The 27,172-nt window shown below is 36.8% G+C and overlaps 1 protein-coding gene across 1 annotated transcript in view; it reads right to left on the reverse strand.

Annotated features, from left to right (window-relative positions):
- The window catches only part of COL25A1 (collagen type XXV alpha 1 chain), a 494,071-nt gene that overhangs the window by 29,362 nt on the left and 437,537 nt on the right, over positions 1-27,172 (reverse strand). Inside the window, exons 19-26 of the mRNA XM_055587935.1 lie at positions 19,468-19,530; positions 15,277-15,345; positions 14,259-14,303; positions 12,644-12,688; positions 11,604-11,681; positions 5,184-5,207; positions 4,514-4,558; positions 304-348 (exon numbers count right to left, since the gene is read on the reverse strand). Coding sequence (XP_055443910.1) covers positions 304-348; positions 4,514-4,558; positions 5,184-5,207; positions 11,604-11,681; positions 12,644-12,688; positions 14,259-14,303; positions 15,277-15,345; positions 19,468-19,530 — 414 coding nt within the window. The remainder of the gene's footprint in view (positions 1-303; positions 349-4,513; positions 4,559-5,183; positions 5,208-11,603; positions 11,682-12,643; positions 12,689-14,258; positions 14,304-15,276; positions 15,346-19,467; positions 19,531-27,172) is intronic.

Raw genomic sequence — 27,172 nt, forward strand, 5'->3', positions numbered from 1 at the left:
CACTGATAAGAATTAGATAATTCTTACTAAATTGGTAATGATCTTACAAGTCTAATAAAAATTCATATGTCATTGGTAGATTGATCAGAGTTATTAAGACAAATCTAAGGTATTATATAACTTGCATGTTTCTACAAAGAAAAGCAATGTCCAGTTAAAACTAATTGCTTTTTAAAGTTAATGTCGTCTCTAGAACAGAAGGTAAAAAAAGAGAATATTATATATCAACAATGTATTCAAACCTATAATAAAAGGTGATTAATAATGATGCTTTAAATGACAGTGTAAAGCTTTGAAAATTACCTGCTCTCCATCAACTCCTGGGACTCCTGGAGATCCTGGCTCTCCCTGTTAAGACAAAAATTAATGGCTAGCTTCTTCTTTATTATTGGTAGCATACTACACTAAAAATGATGCAAAAAATGATGCTAGCTGGTAACAGTACAATTTAACTTTTCAGCAAATGCATCCTAACTTGAATATGTTATTACATCATACCACATCATTACACAAAGTGAAATAACATTTTTTGAATATTATGTATAATAATATTTATCTGTAGCTAAATAAGATCTAGCATTTTTAAAAATTTTATCCCCTTATATGAGATTCAGGCTAGAAAAATTGCTATCATTTGATGGCAGAGCATATCCTATAGCAACAACCTATATGCCTCAATTAATTTTTTTCTCCTTAAAAAATCTGTATGATGTCTCTTATTTTCAAATTTGAGAAAAGAGCAAAAACATAGAAGTTAACTTAAGAAAAAATAACATGCAAAGCCACATACATTTATAATATTTTACCTGGCATTGTTTGAACAGTGAATACAAATTCATAATGATTGTGAATGTGCTATTTCCAGATAAGCCTCACTGAAGGATATAATAAATCAGATAATATCTTAATCCACAGAAAATTACTTTGGGATCAATTCAATTTCCTATACTATGCTAGGAATGAACTAAAGTTACTATTCATATTATGATTTATTAGAACCCTTGACAAACCTCAAATACATGGATTTATTTTTCTTAACTGAAGATGTTCCATTAAAAACAAATTTAAACAACATGCTGGAGATTTATTCAAACAACAAATGTCCAGTCACCTTTCAGTCAGAAATGTACTGAACAAGCAAATTCTTTGAAAGATAAGATATTGTATCAATGGGTCATTTAGGTAGATCCCATTATAAATATCTCTGATTTCCACATCATGGAAACTTTGTAAAACGAGTTCTTTGGAGTGAGTGAATGGTTTGCCTTACAGACAGATTTCCAAGGAAGCTGACTTGAGGCTGTTTTTTTCTAGAAAGCCTTGTTTGGTGATGTTATAAACCACAATATGGAAATGGTTGGAGCTTCTTTCCCTGGTAAAAACTTTAAGAGCTGTTTGGTCATAGTGTGAAATTTGATCCTTCCAAATGTTAAAGGAAGGCATGACAAACAAATGAAACAAAGAAAAAACCTTTTTTTTCCCTTTAAATTCTAGATTTCCTGCTCTTTGTGGTAGTGGCAAAGTTTATTTTGCCACAAACAAGTCTGCTGAGGTTGGCTGCAACTGGTTAAGCCCTAGTCTCATGCAATCTGAATATCTGTCAGCACTCTGGATTGGATAATGGTTGCTACGTTTTTCCTTCCAAACTGTGACTCACAAATGTTTAAAACAAAAATACAGTTCATGAATTATTTATCCTTTACCCACCAAATGTAGTTTGTAAAGAGTTATTTGATGTATAGGGCTTCCTAGGTGGAGCTAGTGGTAAAGAACCCACCTGCCAATGCAGGAGACATACGACATGGGGGTTCGACCCCTGGGTTGGGAAGATCCCCTGGAGGAGAGCATGGCAACCCACCCCAGTATTCTTTTTTTTTTCTTCTTTTTTCGTTTTTTTGTTATTTTATTTTCTTTTTTATATTTATTTCTTCAACTCCAGTATTCTTGCCTGGAGAATCCCATGAACAGAGGAACCTGGCGGGCCACAGTCCACAGGGTTGCAAAGAGTCAGATGCTACTGAAGCAACTTAGCTTGCACATTTGATATATAAGAAGTCAAACAGTCCTGGTTTGATAAAGAAAGGAGAAATACTCATTGACTTGGTTCACATTCAGTCTGAGGCTCTGAGTTCTGAGCAGGAATGAGTTTTATATTTGACTCACACTGCATTTGCTGACTCCAGTTCATAGGCACATCTCACTCCAATTATCCCAACTTTCTCAAGGGGAGCTCATGGAAAGCATCAAAGACTGTATCAGCTAACCCAGGATCCCAATTACAAGATCATTGTCAGTGTAGGAGGTGGGCCAGCGTACCAGCAAGGTGGGAAGGCTAGCAGGTAAGAGGTAAAGGAGGATGACTAACCCCGTCTCCACCCTACTTGTCTAGACATTCATTTGGCCAATTTCTGTTGCTTTCACTTTCAGTTCGAAGTCAATCTTGACCCCAAGGCAGAGAGCACACTTCCTATATGCTTTTTACCCAATGCACTTACTCTGTGTACTAATAACTGTGCCTTTACTTTCCTTTCTCCATCCTTGAACTGACAGCTCCTTGATGAAACCCTTTACTATATCTTCCTATCTTTACTAGGTAATAGTACTTATCATGGAATAGAGGTCCACCAATTAATTATTGATTGATATGATTACTAAATGAATAGCAGTTGAATTATAAAAAACAGGCGATGTAGGTTTAAACAACATAGATTTCTTGGCTAGGTAGTCCCTCTTGCCTCCATTGGGTCAAGTCCTTTTGGGCTTCTGCAGGCCTCTGAGCTACAAAGAAGAGTCAAGTCTCAAGTTTTTTGAAGTTTGTACAGAATAAGGCACACATTTAGCATTGAGGACAATTTTGCTTCAGGAGACTTAGTCAAGTGAGAGGATAAAGCAGGGAACTCTGACCTTGGTTGACTCTACACAGAGAAAAAAGGAATCTGCAGATTTTCTTTTAGATTTTCTAGTCTAGCTCACCAAGATATTAAAGAACAGGGATCCAATGACTTTTACATACCGTATCAAATACTGCAATGGGATTGCAGATCATGAATTTATTTTATCAAAGAAGAGATAGACTATTTTAATTTAATGACATAAACCACTCTGTATGTCATGACTGTCACCATCTCTTCAAGGAACCTCTAGATGCACATACTATTTAAGTTCTATTTCTTTAAAAAAATGCTTCTTGTCTCTAAAATAACTGAAACAACCTATATTACAAAAATTACAAACTGTACTATCAATATTTTAAATTGTGTACTTAAATCTGAAAGTTTAATTTATTTTTATAAATTTAGTGAATTATATTAAATATTCAAATCTAGGAAAAAAAAATAAAGAAAAGGGATCCAGATCAACTTGTTTACCAGGAATATAGGCTGTATATTATTGGAGCAATTTTTTGTGTTATATCTCTTAGGGACCAGAATGTGGTGGAGAAACAAAAAGTAAAAAATCCCCAAACTTACATTAGTGTTATACATGAAATCTGTTTGAAATTAGAGTCTTACATAGCCAAGGACCTTAGTAATATTTTACTCTGTATTCCTTTTTCTAATAGAAAAATAATTGTTTCTATGTGCTAGTTTTCTGTTTTTAAGTATCTTGAAAGAGAAAAGTACAAAAACTGATGTGTGCATTTGCATGTGAGTGTGATAGATTTTGCAAATAAACTGCCTTAAGAGGCATAAATAAAGGATGGATTTTGACACCACTTGAATCATCTACAAAAAACCCAATGACAAAAGTCATATTTCAACATACGTAGTTCAGTCCTGAAAAGACAGAATTGCTGGCCATGTGTTAACTGATTGAGCATGGTTGAATAAGCTTTAGTTTGCAGAGGAAAAGTTAATGCTACCATTAAATTTTTGATATAATCAAGTAATTTTGTTCCTTCTGTTTATAGTTGGTATGGGATTTTCCAGGCAAGGGGACTGGAGTGGGGTGCCATTGCCTTCTCCAGGTATGTTTTATTAGATGAAGTTTAAATGGCAGAACAACTGAATGTATATACAGTATGTGTTGTCAACATGACTAAAAATTGTTTCTAAAATTATCATTTGTGAATGTGTCATGCTGAAGCTTTTCTCATTCTTTTTTACAAAAGCATTGAAGATAAGGATCTTTCTTAATGTCAGAGCAAATCTTCCTTTAATCCTTCTCGATTTAAACGTTTGCCTTTTTTCCATATACCACATTAAGTGTTTGTTTACACTTACCATTTCTGTAAAACGTATTTCTCCTTTGTTGAATACTCTGTTTTTCTGAGTGTTCTCCCTCTAAACTTAATGCCATTTCTATTTCTTTCACTTCCTTCCTAATTTTTACTTTTTTCTGATTCCTCTTCCTTCAGTCCAGAACTCAGTTTCTATTTTCAGCTCTCTTAAGCAATATTGCTGATCTCAGCTCTTCCAGGATTTCATAAGACTGATTTTCAAAGACACATATATTTAATATGGATTCTCTGCACCATATGTAGTAAATGGAAACAAATAAAACAAAGAATAACCTTTGGCCCTTGTAGTCCTTGAGGTCCAGGTGGTCCAGGGGGACCCTAAATCCAGAAAAGACAAAGTTTTAAAAGATAGCAACTATCTGTATTAAAATGTATGCTTTAAATAATAAGCACACTATACATTTCCCTAATTTCTATCATAATCAAATATCCTCCAGTATTGATTTGCAAAGAGGAAACATTTCACTGGTTACAGAATTACAAAAACTACCTAAATATATGCAAAAAAAACCACCCCACCATATTTGGGTTAAAATAATGCTCTCAAGTTGATTTGTAAGACAATGTAAAATAATTGCTGCCCTGTTCCACATTCATCTTTCAGGGTTGAATTAACTTCCTAATATTTCCTCTGTTTCTAGAAACACTTCTCCCACCCGCCACAAACACTTTAATTTCCCAAACACTAAAGAACAAAGCTGTATTACTGAGATAAGGCCAAAAACTTTCAAGAAAAATAGCAATAAATTTTTTCTTGACTTTTTTTTTTTAACTAAACAGACAAAGTGATTCAACTGGGTCAAATGTTGTAAAAGGTTATTGACATAAGAAAATATATTAACTATCAGATAAAAACAATGGCTACATTAGTACCATTATGACCAGCATGCATCAACACTGAATACAAAGTCACAAACCACAGAAATCATGCAATAGGAGTTACCGTGACTGTTAAGGTGGTAATCCTCTGTTGAGAAAATGTATTGATAAAGACAGTTACCTAATTGTGTGCCAAAGTACAGTAATACATTTCTGAAATAATCAACTTTTAGATTATGTTTTGGTAAGAACTGACAAGAAACTGAGAACATATCATCCTATTTTTGAACAAATACCATAGATTGTAAAGATTCTTTTTACAAATTATTTTTAGAATTTTATTTAAAACCCTATGGATAAAGGAGAAAGAAAATGTCAAAATTTTAATTCACTTGACTTAAATTATGAAGTAAAATAGTCTAGCTCCTGTGATTTGTCAGTATAACTGAGCTAAGCAACTCTGCTATTCATAAAAGCTCTATTTCTAGAGCACCTTGATTAGAGAAAATGAAACATCTAACTGTATAAGTTATGCTTTTGCCTTTTAGTTTGTATCTTGTTTGTTGTATTATAATTAGCTTAAGTGTATGTGTGTGTGTGTGTGTGTGTGTTTGTGACATGACTAAGACAGGAACTGACATGGGATTCACCTTGTTTCTTAAAGGGCTTGAATACTGTATCAAAATATATTCTCTCAAAGTGTGAATCTCTAAAACAGCCAATCCCTAATCTATGAAATGTTTGTGTATTAAGATTTTCTAGTCTAAGTGTTACACAAAAACTTCTGTAAGGCACTTTTTTCTTTTCTTTTCTGCACCACTTTTCTTTTTTGCTGATTTAAAAAAGCTTTTTTTCTTAAAAATTATTTATTTTTGACTGAGCTTGGTCTTCATTGCGGTGCACAGGCTTTCTCTAGTTGCAGCAACCAGGGGCTACAGCCAGTGGTGGCTTCTCATTGCGGCGGCTTCTCTTGTTGCGGAGGATGGACAGTGCTCGGGCTTATTGCCCGCTGAAGGTCTGTGCCACTTTATGGGATTTTAGAGGGGAGAACATTTTCTATTAGGAGCTCTGGTCCTAGAAAAAAACACTGTCCAGTTACATGTGACCTTGTGAATATCAGTTTAACTCCATCCCTTTGTCTTCTACTACTCCATCAGTTCAGTTCAGTCGCTCAGTTGCTCAGTTCTGTCCTACTCTTTGTGACCCCATGGACTGCAGCACGCCAGGCCTCCCTGTCCATCACCAAGCACTACTCCATTCCATTATCTAATTCAAGGTGCTGTTTTTATTGTGTTGTAAAAAATAATTTTAACATTATCCATCTATCTCAGTTCAGACACTTGAATTGTTTGTGATATAGTGTCATCATGTCTTGGAAACAATGTATTTATGCACAGGCAGAGATGGTGCAAGTTTGTATTCTATGGTAAAATCAGTCATAGTCCTTACAGCTTCAGAGAGAACAGGGTAGGAAAAAACAACCCAGTAAGGTTTGCTTCTAAGGTAAAGGGCAAAATGGCCACAAACTGGGGGCAAGGTTATAAAAAAATCAAGGTCCAGATTTTTATACCATCATATATATGTAACATAAGACACCACTTATTTTATACTTAAAGGATTTACCTAGGCCAAGAGTTGAATTTATGGTTATGAGAAAGCTACTTCTCAGCTCCCGTATATAGATGAGTCACTTTTAAAAGGCTATTAGAAAATTACTGAGCAGAAATAATTTCCTTGCCATAGCCTTCCAACTAAAAATTCTTTTTTTTAACTAGAAAGCAAATCCAGAAAAGCTTAGAAAGGGGAGTAGTTTAAAATTTGAACTCTCAGAAGTTTTCCAATCTGTGCCATACATGTTTCATTTTCCACCTAAATGCAAAACTAGTTTGTCTTTTTCTTTTAATTTAGGGATAACAACATGTTTTATAATGAATTGCATAAATAAAAGAATATTATTATTAGAACCTGAACTATTGAACAGATGGGGCTTAAATGACTTTGTTAAATAACTATATTTGTGAGACCTAAAAATTATACAGGGTAGTTTCCACCCAATCAACAGAAGAACAAATGACAGAAAACTAAGGTAACTTCTCAAAAACATAATGTTTACTGCCATCCTGAAGAACCAGTGTGTAGACACTCATGGACTTCGCAAGTATGTTGGCTCACTTTGGATTTCTTGTATGTGGTTCCTCTAAGTTAACATGACATAAACTCGGCAGGATTCTCTGCTGAACTTCAGTAATGATTTGAAAACCAGAATTTTGGGTAGTGATGGAGAAAGCCATGTCATTCTCTACTGAGCTGCGATGTGAAATGGAAGGCATGAGATAGAAAAGCTGTAAATTGGCTGAAGGCTAGAAGGATGCTCGGTGATTTATTCTCTGAGATGCTAATGTGAATCGCTTTAAGATTAAAGGTTATTTTCTTTCATGGCTTATAATGAAGCAAGCTTAAAATCACCTCTGACTTACCCTAGAGAACAGGTTTAGTTTATATGGTGTTGAGAAATTTTAAAAGCTTCAGTTAGAGCTTTTAAGAGCTTTTAAATGAAAAGGTTTTACTGCTAATTGTGGAAACATAATCACCTTAAAAAAAAAATGACTTATGACAAATGTCCATGTAAATACAGGCATACCTTGGAGATATTGTGGGTTAGGGTTTCACACCACTGAAATAAAGTGAATATTGCAATAAAGCAAGTCATACAAATTTTTGATTTCCCAGTGTAAGTAAAATTATGTTTAAACTGTAATGAGGCCTATTAAGTGTGCAATAGCATTATGTCTAAAGAACAATGTACATACCCTAATTGAAAAATACTTTATAGCTCAAGGATATATTGTACAACAGCCAATATTTTATAATAACCATAACCTTTAAAAATGGAAAATCAGTGTATTGTTTACCTGTAACATATGTAATATTGTACATTAATTATACTTCAATAAAAATACTTTAACACTAAAAAATGCTAACTATCATCTGAACTTTCAGAGAGTCTTAATCTTTTTGCAACCGTAACGTCAAAGATCACGGATCACAAGGAATTCCCTGGTGGTCCAGTGGGCTGGGGTTTGATCTGGTCAGGAAACTAAGATCCTGCAAGCCACATGGCAGGGTGAGGAAAAAAAATCACAGATCATCATAACAAATATAATCAAAATCAACAAATTTGCAATATTGTGAGAATTACCAAAATGTGGCCGAAAAACATGTAGTGAGTAAATCCTGTTGGAAAAATGGAGCCAATAGACTTGCTTGGCACAGGGGTGCCATAAACTTTCAATTTGTAAAAAAAAAAAAAAAAAAAAAAAAGGCAGTATCTTCAAAGTGCAATAAAGTGAAGCACAATAAAAGGAGGTGTGCCTGTAACAATTTTCAATAGAGGCAACAGTAAAATTTTATATTTCTGGGGTGATATTTTATAACTATAATATGCTCTTATTTATCTAATTACTCTAGATTTTTTTTTTTTTTTTGCAGGCCTTTTTTTTAAGAGGAGGCGATAGTGACATAGAATTTGCAAAACTGTGACTATCCATCACTGGTTAGAGAACTAGAAGAACAAGTGTCTATTACTTCCTCTCAGTCTAATGGCTATTTAACTTATTTATTAAGTACTCAATCTGCTAGAGTACTATATTGGGAAAACAAAGACATAGTTTTGAAGCGAAAAAATAACAATAAGCTATTTACAAGCACAATGCTTAGTTGCCTAAACAACTCCATAAGAATAATAAATTTTAAGGTTGAGACCAACCTAGACAGCATATTAAAAAGCAGAGACATTATTTTGCCAACAAAGGTCCATATAGTCAAAGCTATGGTTTTTCCAGTAGTTATGTATGGATGAGAAAGTTGGACCATAAAGAAGGCTGAGTGCTGAAGAATTGATGCTTTTTAACTGTGGTGTTGGAGAAGACTCTTTAGAGTCCCTTGCACTGCAAGGAGATCAAACCAGTTAAAACTAAACGAAATCAGTCCTGAAAATTCATTGGAAGGACTGATGCTGAAGCTGAAGCTCTAATACTTTGGCCACCTGATGTGAAGAACTGACTCATTGGAAAAGACCCTGATGCTGGGAAAGATTGAAGGCGGGAGGAGAAGGGGACGACAGAGGATGAGATGGTTGGATGGCATCACCAACTTGATGACCATGAGTTTGAGAAAGCTCCAGGAATTGGTGATGGACAGGAAAGCCTGGTGTGCTGCAGTCCATGGGGTCACAAAGAGTCGGACACAACTGAGAGACTGAACTGACTGAGTGAAGATTGAGATATAAACATGAACTAGTTGATTGTGATGAATAGTGACTGCTTTACAGTCAAATAGAACTGAAGGTGAAAAAAGAAAGTGAGTGCACATCTCTTCTTTCATATCAAGATGTAGGTGTTAAATTTTTAAAAAAGTACAGTGTATTCAGGCACATCAACAAAGAATATTCAGCTCCTAAAAAATACTCTAAGCATAATATTCGATTTTATGGATCTTAGAAAAGATCCATTTAGAAACATTCTCATTTAACGATCAGATCAATGAAATATAGACATTTTGTGATTTCCCCAAAGGGACACACCTAGTTAATAATAGAGGGGAAATCAAAGCAGATTTTGGTTTTAGACTAAGGGTAGTTTGCTTCAGGCCAAGCTCTTGTTCATGTAAAGGCTTTAAAACTCTTCCACAATTTTTCTATAAAATGGCCATGGCCAAAAATATTGGGCATATCTTGGAAGATAAGAGAATGGATACCTCTTAAAGGTAGTTAAAAGAATCACGGTACCACTGGAAGCAGTTCAAGGGAAATTGACAATATTGTTCAGAAAGTTGAAAATGTGTCCCTACATTTTATAAGAACTCTGACAACATAGTAGGCAACCAAAACTTCCTGTTCTTTTCTTTCTTTATACATGCAGACAGCAACTTCTGGGGAACAGGGGGGAATTTAGAAAGCATGTTCTAGAACTCAACAGGAGCCCAGAATCTACTGCTTGAGTCTAATCCACTTGTGCTGAGGAGCACTCATGCAAGCTGTTGACTGAACATACTGCCCAAGGGATGTTTCTCCAAGCAGTAAGCATGCTTTTCTTTGTGCTTTACCAGAAGAAGAAAAAGAATGAAAAATAGGCTAAGCTGAGGATAGATTCTGTAAAAACTAGGTAATAAATGCTTTATTAGTTAAAAATGACAGTTGTAACAAAGGATCCATAGAAGTGTAGTAGATCTACCATAATTTGGTAATGCTAGTTCTTGCCTGGAGAATCCCATGCATGGAGAAGCCTGGTAGGCTGCAGTCCATGGGGTCGCACAGAGTCAGACACGACTGAAGCGACTTAGCAGCAGTAGCAGCAGCAGTGAAATCACATAGATGGAAAAAAATTGAAGCAAGTACAAAATGGAAAAATATTTAAAACAACTAATTCGACTTTTAAGCAGAAAAATGGATTGTGCATATGAACTAAGTGTAGTCACTAATTCAACCAATAACTTTATTTAATATTTACATTCCCAGACCTGGGTTGGACACATTGTGGAGTCAAAATAACCATACAACAAGTTTTCTGTCAACAAGTAATTTACAATTTGGTAAGAGGCAAGACTAAAGTAAATCAGGAGATTTGGGAGAATAATTAAATGTTAAACTACTTGGTCCTGACTGCTAATATTTAAAAGGATTCAGAGGAGGAACTCGTCTGGGTGGCAGCCGTGAACTGTTGAAGAGGATTTAGAGATGAATGAAAGGAAAAGATGAACCAGGAAAACAAAAGGAGCTATTTTTATAGATATGATAACTATGTTGTGGAGAAATAAAAAAATCTGTATAGAAAAGACAGGGTTATAGGGCTTAAACATCAGATAGAGAGGCTTAGACTTGATAGAGTAGGCAAGGGGGTCACTGAGGGTTCTGAACAGATTGGGGTCATCAAAATAGTGATAATTTAGGAAAATCAGAAGAGTAACCCTCTTGACTACCCTCTATGTGTTTTTACTTGATGGAAGAAAAAGTACTGAACAGTAGCAGTATTAAGAAGCAATGATAGAGGACTCATGTGCCAGGCACGTTTCCAAGTATTTAGCCATGTACTTCTCACAACAGCCCTATTTATGCTTTGAGGCAGATGCTATTATTGTCCTCATTTCACAGAGAACTAAATAACTTGCTCTAGCTCATGCACTTAGTAAGCAAGAGACCTGAACCCAGGCAGCTCCAACTCCAGAGCCACAGGGCTCTTAATGGTTTTGCTAAGTTCACTTTTCAAGAAAGGAGACGAAGATTGGCAAAACCAATATAAGTTAAACCAGATAAAGCTAAATATATCTGGAGGAAGAAGGAAAATAAAAGGAAGGATTGAAAAACACTAGGAAATAAAGAGGGTAAACTGGGCCGGGGAGAAGAAGCTGGGTTCAAAAGATGAGGGAAAAGGTGTGCTTTGAGAGGTAGAGCACTCTGAGAGCTGAGGCGGATGGAAGGTGATATTTCCACACATTCCAGGTCTCAGCGGTGTCCCTGTCTGTGTCAGGATGGGGAGCAGTCACTTGCCTGCAAGGCTTCGTGGAGGTTGCCATTGTAGTCTATGATCTCGGTGGCTCCTGGATCTCCCTTTTGACCAGGTGGACCCTATGAAAAAATAAACCAGGAGAACATTAGGCTAGGATGGAGAAGGGACTGTGGCAGAAACAGAAATAGCAACACGCACGCTCTCTCTGACCATCAATTCTCGATTGAGGCCCAAATACATGTTAAAATAAATGAACCATGTTCAAAGTTTGTCCTTATTTCAAAGCAGGCAAACTACTTCCAACTTCCTGCCTGTGGTATGTTAAAGATATTAAGTCAGATAAAAAAGAAAAAAGATTCAATATCAAAAACTGCTCCCTGAAAATTATTATATGTAGGCTAATCTGATTTGACTGACAAAATCTTGCTGGCTTTATCCATATTTCTTAAAGCAACCCCTGACATCTTTCTCCACATCCATACCACAAAGACTGCTTCCTCATTCTTTAAGAAGATAGAACATTATACTATAGGAAATGCTTGCTTTTCCAACAGGAATAGAACTCCATTAAAACTGAATCAAACAGGGAATAAATATGCATGCATATATATATATTTGAATATATATATATATGGAGGGAACAAATATTTTTAAGACATCTACCCTACTCAGTAGCTCTGCCACTGAATTTCCATTAGTTATGTCCTAATTCTCTGTGTTTTAAAAAGGTTCTGAAAATTTGGACTATTTCTTTCTTTACAATTGAGTTACTTGAAAAGTGGAAAGTTCTACTGTTAGATGGCTGTGGGTTTGCGACTGCTCATTTAGCAAAGGGAAAGCAGAGTTCTTCACTTCTTCTTGTGGAGCCTATCTTATGTGTCCAAATTTACAGACTCAGTGCTCCCAGTGACTACACTAAAAAATAGGAAGAAAGGAAGCGGTAGCAGGAATAATCCCAGTGGTCTACCTCCTGTGCTATTATTGGGTATGATTAATCCAAGTGCCTTGTGAAAAGCCACATAGACACATACTTCAAATCTAGGCTTGTCGGAGGCCAAAGCTGTAGACGAGACACACTCACCCTTGGTCCCAGGGCTCCAGAGTCCCCCTTGTCTCCACGATCGCCCTTTCCCCGGTAAAAAGAGAAAAAGAACCTAGTTAGTTAGTAGTGAGGCCAAGAGTCCCCAAATATCTCAAATCCAAGGATTTGATATCCAAGTATTTAATCCAAGGATTTAAATCCAAGTATTTACTATCATTCAGTGGCACCTTTAATATGAACTTTTGACATGTAAAATAGCAACTTGAAATACAATAACCCCTGACATGGCAAACGCTTCTTTAAGATGCCCCTTGAAGTGAATTAAATTTCCCCCTTCAGATGACAGAGTATCTTGAAACGACAATACATACAGTAACTTGTTTACTAGGGATCTTCAAAGGCAAAGTAAGTGGCTTCTATGCCACCCAAAGTTAGGCTTTTATCTCTCAGATTGAGCCATGTTCTTGCCTTTATATGAAGAGATTTGGTGCAAGGGGGAAAAGAGCCAACCGATTAATAGGTTGTATGTTCTTTAAGAAGAAAAAGTGTAGACAATCAGGACAAGGAAGGAAGAGAGATCAACGGGGAGCTCAGTGTTGGGAGATTTAGGAGGGAAAGGTCCCCAGCTGGGTCTCCCTCTGATGATAAGGATCTAAGGAAAACTTTTCTACTTAGGAAGTGCTGAAGAGGACAGCAGCCTGTTAGACCAGGGTGGCCAGGTTGAAGGTCAAGAGCTGGGCAAACCCGGCTCTCTCTCTTTTTTCCAGTGTAATAAGAAAAGTCTTTAAATGTCCATTTATAGTGTTATTGCCACCTCACCCTCCTCCCTGGACAGACACTAGGAATTACCTACGCCTCAAACTCCAAAATATATCACTAAGAATACTTCAGAAAGTCTTGGAAATCTCAACAGAAAATTTGGAGGAGAGATTTGAACCTGTGTAGAACTGAGAGTTCTTTCAAATAGCCTAAAATTTATAGAGCCCTTTTCCTAAACATAATTCAAAGCATTTTTCTGTTATCTTTCTACATATCCTTATAAACTGGATAAGGACCAGTGAAGATAAGCAGTAAAAAGGATTATGATTTTTTCTATCCACAATATGCTAGTAACATGGACCATAATAATTAAATTTGCTTGAATGGAGAATTACTAATATCTGTTTTCTATTTTCCCCATTTCCCATGCTATTCATTAATAGAATTTCAAATAACATGATTCTGCTAATAGTATACAGATTATTGCAGGTTCTATAAGAACATGATAAAGGAGAGAATTTCCACTGGTGGTGAAGTTTTAATGCAATGGAGGGAGTCAACTGACTTAAAAGCAAACTGTAGTTGAACACTTATCACAAAGACAGCCAGGAAATAAAAAATATTATATTGCACATAATGTAAACTAAGTACTTAATTTTTTCCAAATAAGCTATATTTATGAAACAGGAAGTACATTTTCTCTTAAAGAATGGTCTGAAGCACAAGAACACAAAAATAAGATGAAACAAACCAAGATATCATCATAAGGGTGAAATTACTGCAATGCCAGTGTGTGAAAGAGTCTAACCCAAAACATGACTTTCCTGTGGAAAAGGCGAGAAGCACAGCTCTTGATGGCCTCATGTTATGTTAAAATGGTTACCCGGGTACTGACCTTTGACCCTTTCGGGCCTCTAGTTCCTGATTCACCTTGTTTGCCCTATTATAGAAGAATATAAAGATGGAAAAGAGAAAATAATAGAGGGAGACAACAATAGGAAAAGGAAATTAGCAGTGACTCAGAATAATGAAGAAAAATGGAAACACTTTATTTTAACTGCTTTAATAGATGGCTCTCTATAATGTAAACTGTTATAACACTGAACATAAGCATTATCACCACATCATTAGTTCACTCCCTGGTCTGTTCACCAACCTTCACGTCATTATAATTCTAAAGTCTGACCACCCACTGGTGGATGGGAAGAGTTCTGCAGATAATTCTCAGTAGTCTCAAAAGTGTTTGCTTATAAATTTCCTTTTCATCAAAGAGGAAGTCATTTCCCATGTCTCTAGGATGGGTTACTAAAATAAAGTGTTACCATATCAGTTTGCAGGAAGCTTAGAGGAATAGCGTGAACAGTCAAATAAATCCTTAGTTCTCATATTTTCAAGGTGTTACATACCATCAAGTTACCATGGAAACTAACGGTCTGGAACCACATTTTCCTCAGTAGGTTTTTGTTTGCTTGTTTATTTTTGTTTTATATATATATTTTTAAATGCAGGGACTTTTTTGTTTTTGGCCATGCCGCTCAGCTTGAGGGATCTTGGTTTCCTGATTAGGGGTTGAACCTGTGCCTTCTGCAGTGAAAGTGCAGAGTCCTAATCACCCGACTCAGTAGGTTTTAATACGCCTTGAGTGGTAATGTGTTAATGTGACAGCCCCTCCCCATTGACATTTGGATGTGTTATTAAATTTGTTGACCGAATAGAACAGAGTAAACTGGAAAAGTTGAATTGTAAAACCCCTTTTAGAAAATAACAAATTGGTATGCATTTCAATGAATTATTTGTGACTTTGGGCTGTTTTAATACCCCTTGAATAATCTTATTTTAGTTGTATGTTCTAAAAGTAAGTGGTATACATTTCCAAACTGAGAATGTTGTTTTCCAGTGTGAGAATAACTGACCTTCGGTCCAGGGGCTCCGGGCTCCCCTCGATCCCCTCGTCCAGGAGGCCCTGCCTCCCCACGTTCACCCTGTCACAAATCACAAAATAAGTAAATGGTGACCCATCTTCCCCCAACCGGTCCCTGTCGATTAATGAGTGAGGTGAATAAAACCAAAGAAAGTAGAAAGTGACCATTTATTTACAACATGCTCAGCATTGTATTAACTTCAACGTGGATTACCTCATTTAATAATCAAAACAACTATACAGTGTTTGCATTTTCATCCCCATTTTTATAGACAAGGAAATGGTTTGGTAAATGCCTGTCAGACACCTACGTTGGTAAATAGAAAGACCTTTAAAGGGAATTGATACGGGCCATCATTAAGCCTCACCACACACACTGGCATAGTCTTCACTCTGCAGTGACTTTTTAAGATCTACTAGGAAGAAGCATGGCAAAATGACTAAGCACCAGGTTTTGTAATTTGACATTCTCTACTTTAATCTTGGCTCTATTACTTACCAGGTCTGTGTTTGGGGGAAAATTAGTTAAGTTCTGAAAGCCTCAGTTTCCTCTATAAAATGGAGAAAATTATAGTACTGGTTTCATAATTTAAAATAAAAAGTCCTCGTCACAGTATAAGACATGTACGTATTACAGTTTTTGCTATATTTATAGATCTGGGAACGATGATCGTGGCCCTCAGAGGGCCAGTGCTCTAGTAAGATAAGATCCACATGAACAAAATAGTTTAGGGTTAAGGAATAATGTAAAGTCATATGTGAGAGAAGAAGAAACTCCACAGGGTTTTCAATAGTCTGGACTGACTTTTTGCTGAGACCTGGGTCAAGTCCTGAAGGATGCTGCTGCTGCTAAGTCGCTTCAGTCATGTCTGACTCTGTGCGACCCCTGAGATGGCAGCCCACCAGGCTCCCCTGTCCCTGGGATTCTCCAGGCAAGAACACTGGAGTGGCTTGCCATTTCTTTCTCCAATGCATGAAAGTGAAAAGTGAAAGTGAGGTCGCTCAGTTGTGTCCGACTCTGAGCGACCCCATAGACTGCAGCCTACCAGGCTCTTCCATCCATGGGATTTTCCAGGCAAGAGTACTGGAGTGGGGTGCCATTGCCTTCTCCGCCTGAAGGATGGGTAGGGTGTATTTTACAATTATTATTGCTTATGACTGTGCTTTTGATGAGTGCACACAACACTTTACATGCATTATCCTACTGAGTTCTCAAGACAAATGAGAAAGGTGTTAGTATCCATAGTCTACAGATGAGGAGACTGAAGCTCAGAAAGATTAAGTAATTTTCCCAAAGCCTTTAACATGGGAGAGCTGTAATTTAGAATGGATTGTACTCAATCTTCAATTTTTGCATAGATGTTTTGGTATGTAAATATTTTGCACATCTCTGGTCATTTTCTCAGAATAAATTCCTAGTGGGGAAATGTCTGTGTCAAAAATAAAAACATTTTAAAATCTTGCCAAATCACCCTCTAGGAAGATGGTTCTGTTTTTCCCTGAACACAGAATTGAGAGTTCAGCTTCCTGTGTGATGGGTAGAATTTCAGTAATCAAACAAGTTTTGACTTCTGGTGATGGCATGTTAACGGATGAAGGAGGCACCCTCCTCACTAAAGGATAGATTCATCTTGGAAAGGAAAAGAAAGTAGGGTTGGATTTGTTATGGGTGATGGAGAGTTTTGAATTCCAAGATCTTTATCTGTATCATGGCCACTTTGGGAAGACTCTAGTTTTGCAGGGGAGGTGGGATAGATTAGGGCCAGGATTATGGAAGACTCAGTAAATTTCTCATATGAATCAAAAGGGAGTAGGAGAATGGAGAGGCTGGAACTTGACTGGAGGCAGGAGATGGAAAAGATGCTCCAGAAGGGATTTTCCAGGGATTAGAAACTGAAGTGCTTCTACTGGTATATGGAATTTACATTTATAAATGTTTGGTTATTTGCTTAATATTTTACAGATGAATTCTAAAATGGTAACTATAATCTTATTTTAGGGAAAAGCAAAAATCTTAGAAAATCATTTTTGTATAGCATATATATCATAGGTGTGAAGTCTATATATATTTACCTAGAATCACTTATTAACATCATACCCCTAATTAATTGCTTATTATTCTCTGGAATTACATTTTTTTTTTTCCTTCCATCCCTTTCTCACACATATTACAGTGTAAGCTTCAGTAGAAACTGTTTTTCTTGCATTTAATCTCCATTCTCAATAGAAAAATGTCTGGGAAAAAAATGTGTTGAATTAATGAATAAACAATATTATTCAAAGTTTTCTAAATTATTCATGATAAAGTCCTATTTCTTTAGACTGATGTAGATTTCTTGCAGGCACTGATACAGATGCTGAGAATACAGCAGCACATAAAACAGGTTTTTAGATACCATTATACATCTTCATTATGCTCTCTCTTCATTGTGCTGGGGATAAAATATGCAGTGTTAGTTTTTTTTAAATCTGAATTTATTGGTACAAATCCTGACTGTCTACACAACTGGAAAAAGACTAGTATTTGGCTGAAAGAGATTTTTAAATAATCATGATTTTTCCATTATGATACCAATTTCATGTTAGGCAATTTAGCCAAAAATTAACTTCAAAATATTCTTAAATGAATTTCTTATTCACATCCTTTCTGTGGAACTACAAAGCAGTTACAGTACAGTCTTTACTTTTCTTGGGAGTGCAAAGTAATATTTGTTATAAAAGTATGAGATCTGTAAAATCAGCCCAGGTTCTTCATGGACAATAATTAATGTTGATTTTATAGCTCTACATCTGGAATTTTTTGACTATGGAACAGTTTAAAATAAATGAACAAAAGAAAAGATATTTAGGGATGAACTCTACTCTCCAGGGGTCTGTCTGTGTTTCTTCTATTTTTTCTTGTTTCGCAAACAAGATGCCACAAACACTTAGAAATCACATTCATGCCTGGTCCTCGCTGGCACTCAGCAGGTTTCCCGCTTCTCTGCACTTATCCACAAAGCCACCTCTTTCCCTGCCTGACTCTGAGGCTGCAAGCTGTACAACAGTTCTGACATGGACACAGGATGCCCGTTATCCTCCTGATCTAGCTCTCTTGATTCTAGAAAGTGCATTTTGTGTGTAAATCTGTTCAGGCTAAAGAAGGCATTCCTCTTATTTTGTTAATAAGCTTGTCAGCTCATTATGTGAAAAAGAACTTGCTGAGAAAAGAGCAATTTTGCGTAAATTCGACCGAGCTTCAGTCCCCCTTAGGCCACGCATAGTTTCCATTTACTAGGATTAGAGTTATTTTCTCTTGACCAGCGGAAACGAGGACTCCTCTGTCAGAACAGACCAGAAACATATTTCTCGAGCTCTTGGAAGTCATCCTGGCTTATTTCTGGTGAAGGAAATACACATTGAGGCAAAGACTGCTACGGTTTAAAAATAAAAGAATGTAGTTTGATCTAATTTTGCTTTCTTTGATTCATGAGTCTGTCATGAATAAAGTTCCATCCTCAGAACGGCACCTTTTTATGTCTTTCCGGGTAGATAAAAAGGGAACCATGGCTCTGACTGTATCCACAGCAACATAATTTTTTATTTATTTATACATATGCGCATATGTATGCGGCATACAGATTTTGCTTTCAGGGCCCTCTCTTGGGTTGCCAAATGGAAGATCACGAGATGGTTTTCATTACAGGATTTTTCTGCAGACGTTTTTCAGGATGGATCCTTTCGGGATGACGCACTAGGAATCTATATGACATCAGTACTTGCCTTTGCAATCTAGGGAGTGATGGAGGAATAGTAATCATGTTTGATTTACAAGTATGTCTTAAAATGGGTAACGAGGAGCTGGAGTTAATGAGTTCTACCTCTCCTTCTCAGAATTGCCTCACTTTTCCATATGGCCAGAAGACTAACAGCATCACATCAATTTAGGTGCAACTGGGGGACAACTGGAACAATGAATGTATCCCACCATCCTGTTGCCTTGCCTAAGGCTTTCTGGAATTAACTTCCTATTACTCTAATTGTAATAATATGCTATTACTATTAGAAGTGTTGGGAATGGGTGCTAAGCTGATTTTAGTTCTCTATTAGGCAAGACTATCTGGTCACCTGAGTAACAAAATGGACTAAAAATATGCCACAAAAATTTTTCAGAAAGAAAGGAAGGGGAAAACATTCCACTTACCTTGGTTCCTGGTAACCCTGGTAAGCCTGGTTCTCCCTGAGGACCAATGAAACCTGGTTCTCCCTTTAAAAAAAATGGACAGATGAGATCACCACATGTTTGACAGTAAATATGTGAACTATTGTTCATCCCCGGTGGCTCAGCTGATAAAGAATCCGTCTGCAATGTGGGAGACCTGGGTTCAATCCCTGGGTTCTATCCTTGGGTTGGGAAGATCCCCTGGAGAAAGGAACGGCTACCCACTCCACTATTCTGGCCTGGAGAATCTGCATAGTCCATGGGGTTGCAAAGACTGAGCGACTTTCACTTTTCACTTCACTGGGATTTTACTTCTTTGATTGTATACAGCTTTTGCTGAGATCCAGATACTAACTATAAAATTAATTAGAATTGGTTTTGACCAGTGACAACACTTTGAGCAAAACTTTGGAGAAGCTCTGAAAAGTAAAAGTGACAAAGAGACCAGATAAATGTCTTTACAATTTCCTTTCTCATCTATTGTCTCGTGCTTCTTATCATCTACCAAATCAGGTCCATTATGTTGGGGTGGATGTGGTAGGCAGCCTGTAAGATGGGCCTCAATGATACCACTTGCTGGTATTCAATTCCCTTGCAAAACCCCTCTGCTTGAGTGTGCCCAGGATTTACTGACATATCTAATGAGCAGATTATGAAAGAAGTAATAGGATATCATTTCTGAAACGAAGTTATTAAAAGACTGTAGCTTCCATCTTGAGGGCTCTTTCTTGTCCTCTCTCACTTGAGTCAATTTACTTTGGAGAAAACAAGCTGCCATGCTGTGAGTAGCCCTATGGACAGGTCCCCAAGGTAAGGACCAAGGTCGGCCAATGGCCATATGTGTGAACTTGGGAGCAGGTGCTCCATCCCATTAGGGTCTTCAGATGATATCACAGCCCTGGCTGACAGCTGGATTGCATCCTCCTGGGAGACACTGAGCTAGACATCCTCCTTCCAGCTGAGCTGCACTCAGATGCTTATTCCTTCCAAAATGTGAGCTGACTGTAGTTCTAAGTCACTGCCGTTTGGGACACCTATATGGTAGGCAGCAATGCATGACTGATGCAGTGGGTGTGGCTAGGGAAGAGATTCAACAATGTTCAGCATAAAAAGCAAAAAAATCTCTCCTTGCCACACCTCCAAAATCTCTTCTCTATTACCTGGAGGAAACCCAGTTGTGGTATAATAGAAAAATATATTTGGTCTTGTTCCTAGTTTCTAAAATCTTTGGAATTTCCAAGAGTAATAGTCCCTTGGACTGCAAGGAGATCAAATCAGTCAATCCTAAAGGAAATCAGTCCTGAATATCTATTGGAAGAGCTGATGCTGAAGCTGAAGCTCCAATACTTTGGCCACCGGATGCGAAGAGCTGACTCATTGGAAAAGACCCTGATGCTGGGAAAGACTGAGGGCAGGAGGAGAAGGCAGACAGAGGATGAGATGGTTGGATGGCATCACCAACTTGACGGACATGAGTTTGAGCAAGCTCTGGGAGATGGTGATGGACAGGGAAGCCTGGCACGCAGCAGTCCATGGGGTCGAAAGGAGTTGGACACGACTGAGTGACTGAACTGAACTGAAGAGTAAATAGGAGCGTCTTTTGTTACTCGCAACAAGCTCCTTTTAAAAATACCTGTTGCTAATGGGGTGACTGTGGTGGGCCCCTAGAGAGCTTCAGGATCAGGCTGTGATAAGAAGGTTGGAACTCTCAACCTTTCCCCTCCTCTTACCATCTCTCCAGAGGGGAGAGGGCTGGAGACTGAGTTAACTCAGCAGTGGGCAAAGCTTTAATCAATCATGCCAACATAACACAGCCTCCGTAAGATGACCTAGGCAATGGGGACTGGAGAGCCTCTGAGCGGATGAACATCTCCATGTGCTGGCAGGATGGCACCCCAACTCCACTGCGGTCACAGGCTCCTGCACTCAGGACCTTTCTGACTTCACCCTCTGTATCTCTTCATTTGGCTGTAATGGTGAGTATGCATTTTCCTGAGTTCTGTAAGTTATTGTAGCTGATTATCGAGCTTGGATAGGGGTGGGAGTGGGCGGCTGTGAGCACCCTGGAATTTGTAACCAAGTCAGATGGAAGTGCAGGTAAGGAGGGGTGGTACTTGGACTGGGGTCTGAAGTGAGGGCCGTCTTGTGGGACTGAACCCTTAACCTGTGGAATCTGAAGCTAACTCTGAGCAGTGAGTGTCACAATAGGACATGAGTTGGTGTCAGAGAATGAGAGTTGGAGAGCCAGTGTTGGAAAAACACCATATATTTGGCACCAGTGAACACCCGAGACCAGTGTTCACATATAAACTGTAAAGTTTTATTTTCTTCTTAACTACATGAGCTCAAATGTAAAATTCTAACTTCTTGAAATCTGTAATGATGTTTTAAAGCAAAACAAAACAAAAACATAATGACTCTGTTTCCATATTTCCTGGGATTTGTTTGCTTATTTGTTTTCCCCCATTGGATTATTTCTGCTAAAGTTGTTTGATAAATTTGATTTTCTTTTAAAGTAGCTATATTTCAACATTTGTTTTTTTTTAGCGCTGAGCAGAAAGATGCAGAGAAGATGTTTTATATGAAGTGTTAGAATGCCATCAAATATTTTTGAAATACTGAGTTTTTAAAAAATATATGCCATATAAAACCTTGGTATTGGGTAGGGAACAAAAGGATCACATTGATGAATGACTCAAATGGATTTATTTCTAGCTCTGATGCTCATGGTACTGGTTTAAGAAAAAAAAATGTAGGGGAACTAATCTCTAGGTTTATTGTTTGTGAACTTTCTATAACTCTATTCTACCTGTCTCCATACCCTTACACATAGTGGAGAGGAAAAGCTGAACAAATAACCTTGGATGGATCTTGTAATGGCCTAAAATGAGAATCAACTATATTCAGAAAAATCAATGACGACCATTCTACTTCTTGTAAAAAAAAGTTTAACTTATTTGAAACAACAGCAAAAAAAGTTAAGAAACATTTATTTACATGTAAGATATTTCTCTCAATAAAATGATATATACAAGCATAAAAATTTTCCCTTTCCACCCTCAAGAAAAAAGGCTGTATTAAAGTCAATGTATATTATTAGTAACCACTTTCTGTCATGAAAATATTATGAAAATATAATACAACCACATTATATCATGAAAATATAATGCAAGTTAACAGGTGGAAAGTTTAAAGGTAAACAAGATTCATATATCTCCAAGTGGAAATAAAGATTTCACTGCTAGCAAAGCAAATGGAAGCACCATTAAAGCATACTAATGAAAGAGAGGAAAAAAGAGTAAATGCTGCAAAAATGTTTTTCTTATTCAGGCAAGTATTTAGTTTATAAAAAGACAAAGCATGCAATTTCATAATTCACAAATAAATAAGGCTTTGTGATCTCAGTGGCTGAAGTGTTTTTTTTTTTTTTACCTTTTTAAAAACAGAATCTATTTAAGTTCTCCTGAGTAAGATGGATAGAAATTTCCTTCAAGCAGAATGTTCAGGGTAAAAATTTCTATTTCAAGATATAAAATTAGCAAAGGACTGGACTCTCAACAACTTTAGCACTATTAATGCTGGCTAGTTTTAAAGACTTTGAGTATGATTAGTTATACTTTTTCATGCCACTCTAAGAAAGCATTGCCATCTCAATACATTCATTTCTTCCTTCAATTTACTCAAGGGAAACAATAGCATACTTAACTTTAGGACCACAGTTTTATCATTATTTAACTCCAGAGCTCTCAATTACTTTAGAGACATTGTATCCATCTAGTCTATGTCTTGGCAGGATGGGGAGGAAATAATCATTGGTCCCTTTTCTGTCTCAGGCTTGAAAGAATTATTGAAGTAAATAAGGCATAAATATATCTGCTGCTGCTAAGTCGCTTCAGTCATGTCTGACTCTGTGTGACCCCATAGACGGCAGCCCACCAGGCTCCCCCGTCCCTGGGATTCTCCAGGCAAGAATACTGGAGTGGGTTGCCATTTCCTTCTCCAATGCATGAAAGTGAAAAGTGAAAGTGAAGTCGCTCAGTCGTGTCCGACTCTTAGCGACCCCATGGACTACAGCCCACCAGGCCCTCTGTCCATGGGATTTTCCAGGCAAGAGTACTGGAGTGGGGTGCCATTGCCTTCTCCGTAAATATGTCTACTCATGACTTTAAGCTGGTTGGGCTGCTTCTTACTTTCCTAAACTTATACCAGAGGTCTCAGAGTGCCTATTCACTTACCCTTATTATTGTACACAGTAGGAAAGTTTCGTTGACATGGTTTCAGATTTCACATTGTACCTAACCTTTAAGTTGAAACTACCACTTGTAGAGTTTGGGGTAGTATTAAAAAAGAACATGCACACTTTTATAGAAAGGCTATTAAAATAATCTTCCTTTGTCCAATTACATATCTATATGAGGCTGGTTTTCCTTCATGTGCTTCAACCAAGACACACTGCAACAGAATGAAAGTCAAAGCAGGTAAGAGAATCAAGCTGCCTTTGATTAAGCCAGATGTTGAAGAGATTGGAAAAAAAAACAACATAAAACGATAATAATGTCACTATTCCTGTTAATTTTTTGTTTGTTTTGTAAAACTCAGCTATATTTCATAAAAGGTTATTTAATTAACATATAATGACCTGTTTAAATTCCTCTATTTTAATTTCTAATACAGATACATCAATAGGTATAAACAAATAAAAACTCTTTAAATCTTAATTTTTGGGTGTGTAAAAGGGTTTTGAAGTTAAATCTTTGAGAACTGTTGGTACAAACATACAGAATTGAGTTAAAGCCTGACTTTGCAAGCTGGAATCCTGAGGTGCCAAATAATGTAAGATTCTGGTGTTATTTGGGGGTGGCTTAGTCAAGACTTATTAGATAATGCAAACAAAGCAATCAGCACCAACTCTAGAACAAAATAAGTGAATGATAAATGTTATTGTTGCTCTTATCTTACAGGCTCAAAAATGCCAGCTACCATTATTATTATTAGTAGTAGTAGTAGTAATATTAGTAGTATTATTACAACATCTCAATAACTAGTTAGTAATATACATGGTGACTTCTTGACTCTTTTTTTTTTTTTTTTTTTGACTTCTTGACTCTTTACAACCTGTATGGGGTTATATTCAGTACTTCTTCAATTCCTTTCAAGAAGTAACCCTAAATTTTCTCATGTGACTATGTAATCATTTTATGAGTCAATATCCATCTGCCAGAACATTTAGGATTGAAAAGCCAAATACATGTAAGGTAGACAAATGACACGTTTACTAAGAATGAATTTTCTTCCTGTAAGAAAAGAAAAGGAGAAAATGGTCACACCAGTTAAATTTCCCTAAATAATATAATCCTTAAAAAAAAATCTTGCCTCTTTGCAAGGATTGATATAGAGTTTAAAGGTCCTAGAATCTCCTAAAATGTCTAGCAGAAAGGTTATGACAACCTATGGTTCTATAAATACTTTGATGTGATTAAAAAATAAGCAACTGATTATTCTACTCTAGCCATAATTCTAGTTATCCAGGATAAAGGAAGGAGACTGAGTCAAAGCAAGATAGGGGAAAGCAGCTAAAATATGACTCAAACACAAAATGCTTTTGCAAAATCATCTTTGAAGTAAATCAGACTACACAAAAATGAGTTTTTGTAACTTTTCAGGACAATATGCAGGAGAAGTAACTATTTCTATTGAACTGTATGATGATTCACAGAGCTGTTTTTACATATCTAATCTCATATAATCAACAGGAAATAGAATATTGCTAAATTAGAAGTTATCCACACAGATTGCCTGAATAGACAAAGTGTGGGAGAGATGCAATAGAGGAAATTGGCACCATAATGGAATTAAGCTCCTATCATACTTTTAATTAAGAAACAATTAAATCCAGAGTTTTTTTCCCTTTACTTTTCTACAAGGCAATTACCTGAACTAGAAAACCCAATTATAATTTGAGTGGGCCACTGTTGGAATAACATGAGAACATGAGGCAGTGATCCTTTGCAAAGGGCAGATGTTGGCTGTCATTATCAGAGAAATGTAGATTTATACAGGGAAACAGCAAGTAAAATAGCTCTACCATTCAACTGAAAACAATAAAATATGACCTTTTCTGAAACAATATTAATCTTTTCAATTTACAATGTGTTAGTGCTTTTTTAAAAAAAAATGACAACCAAAAAATGTCTAAGAAAATGAGAGAAAGTCAGAGGCGTCAAACATTGGTTTGTTATAAACATCAGGACATCAATGAATAGTATAGGAATAAATTAAGAGCATAATTACTTCAGAGCCACTTTAATCTGCTTTACTCATATATATATGTACACACATATACAGTGCTTCCCTGGTGGCTCAGGCGGTAAAGTGTCTGTCTGCAATGCGGGAGACCTGGGTTCAATCCCTGGGTCAGAAAGATCCCCTGGAGAAGGAAATGGCAGTCCACTCCAGTACTATTGCCTGGAAAATCCCATGGACAGAGGAGCCTGGTAGGCTACAGTCCATGGGGTAGCAAAGAGTCAGACACAACTGAATGACTTCACTTTCACTTTCTTTCACACACACATATATATCTCATATATATATATATATATATTAAATTTTCCTTCATCTCTCTACCTATTCACTCACTATCTCAAATGTGATAACATTTTAGGTTTTTACTTTTGTTATTATTGAGAATAAGATTACAAAGTAAAACAGAGTTCCATTCATATTGGAGTTGTTGATCTCATTGGAAGTGAATCAAAAGAGTGAAGGCAACCAACTAGCGGGGAGAAAGATAGAGGAAGAGAAGAGGGGAAGAATGGAGAGGAACAAGCATCCTAAAATGTTCTATTCCTCTACCATGATCATAACAATTAAACCCAGGATAATCTGCTGTTTTTCTTATTGTTTTGTCTTCACTGGTCCTGGCAATGCCAAATGAGATCTACCCTATTAGCAAACAGAAAAATATAAACAATGTAATGGCTAACTCTTAAAATAAATACAGAGATGTGATTTAACCAAAGCCTGGAGACTAAAAAAAAAAAAAAAAACACAACACTATTTATCAGAACCCTTAATACAATCCAACCTTTTAATTGCTAAAACACAAGTAATGGCTGGCCACCAGGTTCTGCTGCCCAAACCACATGCCTGTCAGGGATCACATTGTCAGAGAAACAGAAATCGCAGCTCTGTACATGCTATTGGAAATGGCATTAATGCAGCATCAAATTTCAAATGAAAAAAAAAAAATGGTTTAACTTTCCTGTCTTACCTTAAATATTTATCTTTAGTTGTTTCATGAGTTTTGTCTTTTGTTTCACCTTAACATCAATTAATTAGCTCACCACCAATTAGTTTGAAAACTAGGTCTCAATACCCAGATGGTAACACATCTTCCTGTGTTGAGCTGGTAGAAAAGGTGAATAATGGGGTGACTGTGGTTTTGGCAAGTAAACTGGGATTTGGGCTGGGCAGAATAAATGCTATTAATTTAGGATAAAGCACAATTGGTAGATCTGGAAATAAACTGGGAGCAGCAGTAGCAGCAAACAGAGCTCTCTGAAAATCTGACACAGGTTGCTAATTTGAATGGGAACTTTAAACAGTGGGGATACTTAAAGATGCAGAATCAAATCTACAAAGAATAGCTATAGCTGAAATCAAAGGTGTACTTTTACATGACCACATT

Source organism: Bubalus kerabau, chromosome 7 (assembly GCF_029407905.1).
Source record: "Bubalus kerabau isolate K-KA32 ecotype Philippines breed swamp buffalo chromosome 7, PCC_UOA_SB_1v2, whole genome shotgun sequence".
Taxonomy (NCBI): domain Eukaryota; kingdom Metazoa; phylum Chordata; class Mammalia; order Artiodactyla; family Bovidae; genus Bubalus; species Bubalus kerabau.